Source organism: Pipistrellus kuhlii, unplaced genomic scaffold (genome assembly GCF_014108245.1).
Source record: "Pipistrellus kuhlii isolate mPipKuh1 unplaced genomic scaffold, mPipKuh1.p scaffold_m20_p_5, whole genome shotgun sequence".
In the NCBI taxonomy this organism is placed as follows: Eukaryota; Metazoa; Chordata; class Mammalia; order Chiroptera; family Vespertilionidae; genus Pipistrellus; species Pipistrellus kuhlii.
Window position 1 is genome coordinate 68,626,047 of NW_023425551.1, and position 10,917 is coordinate 68,636,963.

The 10,917-nt window shown below is 32.8% G+C and overlaps 1 protein-coding gene across 2 annotated transcripts; it reads left to right on the top strand.

Annotated features, from left to right (window-relative positions):
• Window positions 1–326: 326 nt before the first annotated feature.
• On the top strand, window positions 327–9,234 carry LOC118705189 (beta-defensin 110). Of its 2 annotated transcripts, none has more exons than XM_036413593.1 (2): window positions 327–381; window positions 9,095–9,234. In XM_036413593.1, the coding sequence occupies exons 1-2, from the start codon at window positions 327–329 to the stop codon at window positions 9,232–9,234; spliced, it is 195 nt and encodes a 64-aa protein (XP_036269486.1). The 2 variants fall into 2 exon arrangements, with proteins under 2 accessions (XP_036269486.1, XP_036269485.1); XM_036413592.1 differs by lacking the exon at window positions 9,095–9,234 and adding an exon at window positions 4,595–4,743.
• Window positions 9,235–10,917: the final 1,683 nt, after the last annotated feature.

Genomic DNA, 10,917 nt, shown 5'->3' on the forward strand with positions numbered 1-10,917 from the left:
TGCAACATTTTTACTGTGATGTTTTAGCAATCCAAACCCATATTCTTCAAAAACCCCTTAAAGATTGTTTTCATGAGAATATATTAAAGTAATATAATTAATTGTTACTTTAATGAGAAAACATAACAATTTTTTGGTGACCATGTTCTTTGAACATGGCACAATTCAACCAAGCGTGCAAATGTTCTTGCTATTGATAAGCCTCAGTAGTTAGACCACTTCCCAGGAGCATCTATAAATAAAAAAGGGTTCTGTTTCCTTATTTGAAAAACCTAACTTGAAAAAAGAAGATCTGTTGACACTTTTTTCCTAAGGCATTCCCTACCATGAAGATTCATCTCTTTTTCTTTATTCTTCTCTTTTGGGTCACAATTTTACCAGGTAACATGAAAGGTTTATGGGTATATTTATGTGAATGAATTTGAGAAGATATCCACTATTTCTGGTTAAATGTGTGGTAATAAAATAGGATTGAAAGTAATTTTTATACCAAAAGCATTGTGATACTCTAGATTGAACCCAAGAACAGAAAAGAAGGTGGGTAATGATGGGAAAATAGGTGAAACATAAATGAAGACTATAGTTTAGTTAACTAAGTATTATACCAATAATAACTTCTTAGTTTTGATAAGTAAGGCATAGTACATGAGATATTATCATGGGGGAAGTTGACCTCTATCATTTTGTAATTCTTCTATAATTCTAAAATGATTTCAAGATGAAAAATTTAAAAATATATAAGATCAATACATTAGTCTTATCACTTCCATCTGCAATAATCAGTTAAAATCTGTTCTTGCTGGGAAAATAGTCTTTAACATAATCAACTGTAAAGAGTAAATGGCTCATTTTAGGGAACAATCTATTTATCTTTGTCTTCTTTTAAGCTTAAGGTAGTATAGTACTTCCAATTAGTAGAAAGCCATCAATCTATCTTTGTCTTCTTTTAAGCCTAAGATAGCATAGTAGTTCCAATTAGTAGAAAGCCTTCCTTAATATTCTGTTCTTTATACTATCAGCAAATCATGTCCCTTCTTAACCTTTCTTTCAATATTTTTGGTCAATACTCATGTCTTTGAGTGCTACCGATCACATGAATGTTGAGTGTAATACTTTGCATATGAGCTCATTTTTCATGAGAACTTTTTCCCCTCTCAAGGACTACATCCTCACATCAGCTATGTAACATGATTCTCTTCTTCTAGATTAATGTGTGAGTATTAAATGTACAGAAATAGAAAAATAAGTTTTGGTGATGGAAACAACATTGAGTTTATCATCTTCTTAAAGAGCTTAGGGTGAAAGGTCATACACAAGTCTATTCAATTTATGATACCAGAACTGAAATCAGGCTCAAATTCACAAACTATAAGAATAGTTCTTTTTAGCACCTGTATTATTTTCTTATGTCCAACAGAGATAATAACTGAGGCCTAGGAGACTAAGTTAACTTATCTTTCATTATGAATATTAAAGAGTCCGTCATGACAATAAAAAAATTTACACATAATTAACTGATTAATTAACATTGAAAGATTGAAGTGGATACAATTCTAAATAGGGGCATCTGCTAACAAAAATAATTTCAATGGAAACTTATAGCTATAAAATCCTATATTATTCATTCAGACATTCATTAATTTAAGACTATGACCATTAAAATGTTTAGCATTATATGCAACATATAATAGATAATTATATTTCTACAACATTTTTATTGTTGGACAAGCATCAATAAAGTAACAAAGTAATGCTATTGTTTATTTAGGTAAGAAAATAATTGCTAGAAAAAGATCTCTGAATTTTTTTTAGCTCTAGAAAGAGCCAAAATAAAATTCTATTCTTATGTGATAATATTTTTCTCTTAATTCCAATAGTAGCCAATATTAATAAATTACTATGCCAAATGTTTTTGTATTTTATTAACTTATTTTTCCTTGTAGCAGCTACATCAGGTGTCCCTAGTCATAACTGAAATTATTAATGTATTTTTCAAATTAAAAAAAATTATGTGACCTGTAGACTTAGAAATTATAAACCACTTGGGGACTATAGCAACACAGATTAGAACATCAATGTTTACTATTTGTTTATTTTTTATTATATTACAAAATGAGGTCATTGTCCTTATTAATTACATATATACAAAACTTTTAGAGGATACTTACTTTTACTGACAAAAAAAATCAAAGTGAAAGAAATATGTCAAGATATATATTTTCTCCACAAAATTAAAAGAGATGTGATGCCAGGACCCGTTTGGCTCAGTGGATAGAGCGTCGGCCTGTGGACTGAAAGGTCCCAGGTTCGATTCCGGTCAGGAGCATGTACCTTGGTTGCGAACACATCCCCAGTGGGGGGTGTGCAAGAGGCAGCTGATCGGTGATTCTCTTTCATTTATGTTTCTAACTCTCTGTCCCTCTCAATTCCTCTCTGGGTAAAATCAATAAAATATATTTTTAAAAAATAAAAAAATAAAAGAGATGTGATATAAAATATCAACATTTTAGAAAATAATAAAAACAGTAAAAATCTTGTCTTTCATCTTATAGTTGCTTCACCAACATATGGTAGTTTAACTAAACTGAATAAAATTAAATGACATTTATATAACAATCATCCAGAGTTGTGTTTTTTTTTAGTACCTCATCTTTAAATGGTGAAAATTCTTACTCAAAATTGAGATAGAAAACCTTATTCCCAGTTAGAAAAATTACAGATGAAAAAATGTCCAGATAAATGTTCTTACATTATTCAAGGAAATTTCCAGTGAAGTCACTTAGTTTTCCCCTTTATTTTCTAGAATTTATAAATGCACTGACTGTCTAGAAATGAAGTGTTATTTTATTCTCACTTATTGTTTTACTGTATCTGCCAAATTGAAAAAAAATGTACTATTGTCAATAATAATTATTTTTTATTTGGTATGTATTTTGATCATAGGATAGATAGTATAGGTGCTGAAAGTGTAGTCATGATTTCCCCCATTTCCAAGGAGGTGAACGGTAGCCTAAAGAATAAAATAGCAATTAGAAAAAATAAGAAGACATGAGTTGAAAATATTTTAGGAATAATCTAGCTCATTTCTAGCTTATATATTAAATAGGACTTCATATATTGTTCTAAAGAATTATTCTACCAGGCAATATGAATATTACTTGTGAGAGAAATAAAAAGAGAGATCACTTTCTTGAAAATGATCAGTAGACACTTCAGAGAGAAGATTGTATTTGAACAATCTATCTGAGGGTAGAGACAATGTATGTTTGGCTTATCACAGAATGGGGAGAACAGTGGTTTTCAATAGAGGTCAATTTTGTATTGTCTGGCAATGTCTGGAGATCATTTAGGTTGACACAACTGGTATCACTGGCATCTAGTGCCCAGGGTGAGAACTCCTACTGTAGAGACTGGCAAAGAGCTTAACAAGGAATATACACAGGCTTGAACTACGTGGGTCCACTTACTAATAAATTTTTTTCAACTAATACGATACATGCATTTTCTCATCCTTGTGGTCTTCTTAATAACACTTCTTTCACTCTAGATTACTCTGTTGAAAGAATATAGCTTATAATACACATAACATCCAAACTACGAGTTAATTAACTGTTTATGTTATTGGTAAGGCTTCAGTAGGCTATTAGTAGTTAAGTTTTGGGGGAGTCAAAAGTTATAATTGGCTTTTGGATTTGTAGGAGGTTGGTGCCTCTGAGACCTGCTTTCTTTAAGGGTCAACTATACTTAATAGTTTAATGAGTGGATAGATGTTTGCAAAGATGAATATTAGTGATCCAAAGACACAAGTTTGAGGACTACCCATATTTAGAGGTCATGCATGAATTTTGTGCAACAGGCCTCTAGTTCTAAATGATAAATTTCTAATGAGTGTCAATGTGCAAGCTACAAGATAAAACATGTATGTTAGAGCCTGGTAATTTTAGAAATCATGTCATGGCCAACAATGGCCACAGATTTCAGACATTCCAATTAAAAATAAATCAATGCTATCATCAGAAATGTGTCTAAGATAGATAATTTCTTCAAAGAAACAAAACCAGTAATACCCAGAAGAGTTGTAGGAAGTCAGACAAATTGTTTAACAATGACCTCCTCTCTCTCTGAACACTTTAGAAAAGCAAAATCAAGCTGCAATAGAAATCTCTTGAAGAATTCATAAAGCATAATGTTTCTTCTAAATAATGTTTGTGAAATCAGAAAAGAGGGAAACCCAATACAATGAGATGACTGCAGAGACTAAACCCAACAGAAAATAAATTATGAACACGTTTTTTTCCTGTTGACTTTGGGAACTATCTCTGAATTACTGTGTATTAACTTGTAAGGCAGCAAGTGGGGCACACCTCACTTAGATACCAGACACTGTTAGATTTACAGGATTGACTTTGCATTAAGGGATGATATATATTCACCTCCCCTTTCCTTAGTAAAATTTTCACAGTCATAAATTAGAAGAGGCATTTTTCTTTTGTCCTGTTCTATGATATTTTGCTTCTTGAACTTTCTTTCTCCCTTTAAAATATGGGTGTGTCATAGCTAGGTTGCTAATCTCAGTCATCTTTCCTTCTTACAGCCAAAAAGAGATTCCCCCAGTATGGTAGCGTGGATATGAGGAAACTGTGCAGAAAGGGTAATGGTCGGTGTAAACTTGTGTGCCATGAAACTGAAATTAGGATTGCTTACTGCATAAGACCTGGGACTCATTGCTGCTTACAGAGGTAAAGAGGACAGAAGAAAAGAGACACATGGTCCAAGAAGAGAGGATCAGAATTACTAAGCATTCCCAGCACGTCCTTCAAGGCCTGTGTATCTCTGTAATACACAAAGAATCAAATAAAATTTAACATTGAACCATTCAGAAGTGGTTCTATGCCACATACATATCTGGTGCCTTTACATTGCATTTTTTTCTTGATCTCTTGGTACCAGAGTAAGCAGAATTTATGTTATGGAAGTTCCTCAACACTATTTAAGTTCTATGTGTCTTCGGTGAGTTGACATAGGTAATGTTTTGAGAAACCCTAGGTCAAAGAAATGGGAAGAGCACATTTCTGAGATACAAGCTTGCAGTAGATTTGGGCTGCTACTTTATAATTAAATACTGCTCACTGGTAATCCCAGGAAAAAGATAAATCCACTGGGCTTGAAAAACTAGACATTGGGAGTACAGATCTTTGGCATGAGAGACACAGAGCTAAGTGAGAAAAGAACAGAAGAGCAGAGGAAAATCACAACCAACTCCAATTTCTATTCTTATTATTTCTTTGAGAGAAAAAAAATCTGTATCAGGAAATAAATGAGGGAGTAAAAAGTAAAAAAGGAGGAGAAGAATGTGATAAAGGCAAAGAGGCTATACATAATTAAATATTCTGACAGAGAAAGTCAGAAGCTGTGACGAATAGAAGAATCCACCTCTTTAGTCCTGGGAAATTACCTTGACTGAGGACATAGACTGTGAAAGACAGAAATAATATTTACTCTTACCTCCACTCTACCTGAGTTTCTCTGATTTCTACTTCCTGAGAAGCCCACAGCATTTCCCTCCTCAATACACTCTTACCTCCGTATCATACAGTTTCTATTCAAAAGTGCAAAATCTGCTTCTTTTTTGAGTTTAGCAATGCAACTTAGTAATTTTTATTAATTCAGATTTTTAAAAATCACCAATATCCCAACATAGCAATAGAAACAATTAAAAGCTCCAATCCCCCCCCCAAAAAAAAATAACTAAAATTGAATAATTTTTTGGTAATTAATGGCAACTTTCTTGCTCATACACTAGTAATTTTCATGGCACTGATTTACATAACAGCTAGATATTATTAAACTCATTAACTATAAAGAACTGAATTTTTTCATTTTGGTCCTGAATCTAACTTTCTATGACACTATGTATTTACCTTCATTTTTAGTTTTCTGTGATTCTTGATTAACATTGACCCTGATGAACTAGACTTTGGGTGTTGGACACAGTATTTTTGTTGTTATTTATACAATACACATTTGAATCACTTAAAAATGTTATGTTGAAATGAGGTCTATTACCATCAAACCTAAGCACAGTCTACGAGTAAAATAATTACAATTGAACCTGACTCCAAATATTCAAACCCAAGTCATTTCAAGATTTATTTCCCCTCCTTGTCCTGGGACAAAAACAATATCTAATTCCAATTAGTAATTTATTTTTTTCAGACATTTGATTAATGGTTTCCTTCTTCTCAGGTTTAATGCCATGGGATTTGTATTTGAAGATAAAAAACAATTATAGCTCTTATCTTAAAGAACAGATAGTTATTGATCACAAACTGAGCTTTAAGTACTATCAAATTTTATAGAGTTAAAAAAATTGATAAGACATAGGATCTGCCCCCCAGCAGGTCAATGTCAATTCATAACACTTAACAATATGTGAGTTACACACTAAATTCAACACTCCATAATGTTTTTTTTTTCCTCACTAGAGGATATTTTTCCCAATGAGTTTTAGAGAGAGTGGAAGGGCACGGGAGGGGACAGGGAGAAACATCCATGTGAGAGAGACACATCAATTGGATGCCTCCTGCATGCACCCTGACCTGGTCTGAGAATCGAGCCTGCACCTGAGGTGTGTGCCCTTGACCAGAATGGAACCTGTGATCACTGAGCAAAAGCAGCTAGGGCTTATTTTTGTTTTTATGTGGTATATGCCAACTAGTTTTAAATAATATGTGGGTGACATTTGTATAGCATTGTACAGGGTAGAACATTACGTAACCAACCTAAAAAAACAAACAACAACAAAAAAACAACACTTTTTTATATTCACGTTTATAGTTTTCACATGACATAGCTGTGATTCCAAATTTATATATTTTTCCAAATAACTTAGAAGTGATAGAACCTATTTTGCAACACATGCTTTTGTTTCCAGATCATATAATTCTTGTTTCTTCATGATTTAAAACATTTCTATCATTTGAAATAATGAGAATATAAAAAGAATGTTAGTATATTTTTAATGTTACCAATGATCATTATAAATCCATACTTCTTTTTCTGAATTTAGCACATCTTAAAACTCAACATGGATTTGGTGGGTTGACAAGATATCAGGGTCTTGAGAATGTTAATTAGCTTAAAAAGTACTTATCCCAGCAAAAGGTGTTTTGTTTTGTTATTTGGTTTTTTTTTAGTTTTTTTTTTTAGTTAAATAATATATCACCTTCTTCCCTACTTTAAATTATATCAAGTATGGCTCTGACATAACTTTAGCTTTCACCAAAATTCACCAGTGGCCAGGGATTCTGTCATCATGAATTAGTTTCCCATTCCCAAAGGAGATACATATATTCACATGTCAAAACCCATCTGACAAATTTTTGCACTTTAAGCTTAACGTCCATCTCTTTTCTGCTAACTTTATTAACATTAATAATAAAGTATGTACATTTAAAATCTTCTCTACATTCTATACATTTGAAGTTTCTGTCCAGTTCCCAACCTAATGCTTGGAAAAATTTAGGTATTCAAATAAATAGAAGACATATGGAATTAAGATGAAACCATTTTGAATTTCAATTAGGTAGTAGGCTGGCAATTAGGTCCTATGAGGTGACATAATATACTTTTAATCTAAATTCAATTTAATTCATTCTCTGCATTTTAATAAACATCTTTTCTTTATTTCTCTCACATATGCAAAATTTAATATTAAAAATAAATTTGGGCTGGCTATGTTTGCTCAAAATATATTTGGGTTGGCTATGTATATTCTGTCATATAGACAGTTAAAATGACTTATTTAAGATAAGTAAGTACTATGATAAAATTTGGGGGGAAATAAATAATTCTGACTTACAAGTCTATTTAAAGGCAATGGTCATAATTGAATCACTGAGATAAATAAAATCTTAAATTAATAAAAACATTTACTTCCTTTTACTGTATAAACACAAAGCTGTCAGTTTGGAATCTCAGAACACTCTTCTTTGCATTTCTTAGATGATTCACAACAAACTGAACTAAAATGGGGATCCTCTTTTTGTTAAGTGCTTAATATACAGCAAAACTGTGTTTCTATGCTTCTAGCTAAAGTGCTTTAGTCGCCTCAAAAAATTACTCTATCAGTACGTATCTTCATGCCTTCTGTGTTACAATAAAAATTATCTACCATTTTTATTTTGTATGCCTATTGGCTGTACAGGTTAGAATAATTTATAACTAACATTTAAGGGGTTATATTTTGGCTGCAAGAATAAAAGTATAACTAATGTTTAGGAAAAATACATATAATTTAATACTAAATGATGCTATTTATTTAAAGCATGTAGACTGGGTGAAAGGTACATATCCATTTGTTCCAGCAAAATAAAAGAATATTTCAGTTTAGAGTGGGATGTGGAATGAAGACGAAAGCATTGAGCAAATGGTTCTTTGAAGAAGCAATAAGAGTAGGTTTGAAAAAACTGAAAACAGCCCTCACTGGCTTGGTTTAGTGGATTGAGCATGAGACTGCGGACAGAAGGGTCCTGGCTTCAATTCTGGTCAAACACAGGCTCCTCCCCTTTTCTGGTCAGGCCCTTAAAGGAGGCAACTGATTAATGTATTTCTCTCACATTGATATTTCTCTGTCTTTCCCTCTTTTTCCCCTCTCTCTAAAAATCAATGGGGAAAAAAATTCTCAGGTGAGAATTAAAAAGAATAATAATGAAAAAACTGAGAGCAGATGCAAATGAAAATTACATATGTTTAAAGTACTATAAACCTCATCTTAATGAAAGCATGGGAGAGAAAATCTAGTCTTAAGAAAGTAAGAAAAAAAAGATTTGAGGGCAGAGCCCCTAGGCGCCAGCTGAAGTTCAATACTGATGTGAGATATAAGATAAGGACATATACATTTTGTGCAAGTGCAAGGTTTGTGACTTGGTCACTTTCTGAAACAGTGATAAATTGTGGTATAAAACAACCATCCCAGAATCTCCATCTCTCGCAAACATGATCTCATGACTTATGACAGAATTTTTTTCTCCCCTTAGTAAGAAGAGCCCCCAGTGAGAAACTGGACTGATGTCTTTCTCTTTCTTGATTGCAGCCAGAAGTGACATGAGTAAAAAACCAAAGTATAGATTTGAGAGATGCCAAAGAGTGAAAGGACTCTGTAAAACGTTTTGTGATTATGATGAGTATGATTATGGATACTGCATTAGATGGAGAAACCAGTGCTGCATATAAACTCTGGACAAGAGAAGTACTGCTGAGCATCAAAGTTTGGAACAGAGGTGCATTTTCTTAATTTAAAAGTAGGTAAAAAACAAAAACAAACAAACAAACAAAAAAAAACATTTGCAGTGCTTAATGGAAATAATGCCCGTTTGAATCCAAAATATCACTATTTGCATAAATAAAAACGATCTACCATCTCTATTTTGTCTATTCTTTGCTCAATTTTGTATTTCAGATGGACCAACATATTAATTAAACAAGAAAAAATACTCTAATTGTGCTTATAACCTCATTATGGGCATTTTGCCACCCAGACATGCATGCTACTTATCTGAGTTGCTCAGCTTCCTCTCTATATGTGTGTATGTGACCACATCACCAACTTTAATATGATAATCAGGGTTTCCTTCATATGTACTTTTGTTCCACATCAAAATCTCTATGTGTGTAACCTAATTCCTTCTTAAATGAAACTGTGTGTTCTCTCTTTCAAAGGGGAAGCCTTTCAATCTTGTCTTGCTTAGTGATTTTTTTTGAGTGTGTGTGTGTGTATGGATTTAACCAATTCCTATGAGATGACAACTTGAGATGACACAGTACAACAGTGCTCTCAGTAGAGCAATTAATGCTCTTCATGGCAAACATGGCAAAGGGATAAATAACAAGGTCTAAGAGAAAGAGAGCTTCTTTTATCCATGCAATCTTTTATTCAAGCAAAATTTCACAGGAAAACTCAATTATAGGTGGGCTTGTCCTAGCAATTTAGAACTGCACAACCGTTATTATTACTTAGTTGTATTTTTGTCTATTAAAATTTTAGGGGAATTTTCTCTCTTCTATTTAAGTCTGTATATAACATCTTTAATTTTGCACTTTGGTCAGTTAAAGGCTGATATATTTGTCCTGTACAAAAAACATTTGCTGACTCTTATATAAAAAGAGTCAATACAGTTTCCAAGAGCAAAATATGTTTCCTGAAACATCAGTCTTTACAACACCTGAGAACTCATAGAAATGCAAATTGTTAGGGTTCAGACTTACTGAATCAATAGCTCTCAGTGGTGGTGCCCTCCATGTGATTACAATGCACTGAAAACTGCTAACCACCGCTTCAGAATGCACTTAACTACTGAATTCTGAAGCAAAATTAGGGCCCTTTCATTTGTTAGTGAACTTGGACAAACTTTTAGAGACCCCTGGCATTACTCACAAAACATACTTAAGTAGGAGAAAAAGATGCCAGGTAATATTTCTTTTTCTTTAGAGAAGATCTGGGCAAAAGAAAGACATCAAAAGAGTCTTTTAGATAAAGAAATTAGAATCTATTCTTGCCTATTGGTTTGTCAACAGGTGTTGTTTGACTTGTTTGAATAAAAGCTCATATTTATCTCACCAAGAGAGTTATGTGAAGTAAAGGCAGCTGTAAAACTGTTTTTAAAATTTCTCTTTGTGGAAATTTTCATACAAACAATGCTCCTCCTCCCTTTTTTTCTCTCTAGTCCTTTCCCTCCCCCTCAACTCTCCCTCTACTTTCTCGGGGATTTTAAGATTCAAAAGATTGAGAAACAGTAAAAAGGCAAGTGTTAATAACTTCTTTTCTTTAATGCTCACACATAATTTGGGCACCAAATATTGCCATGTTGTATTAAAATGGAAGTATTGATTTTCTTGCTGATTCTGTGAATATATAAC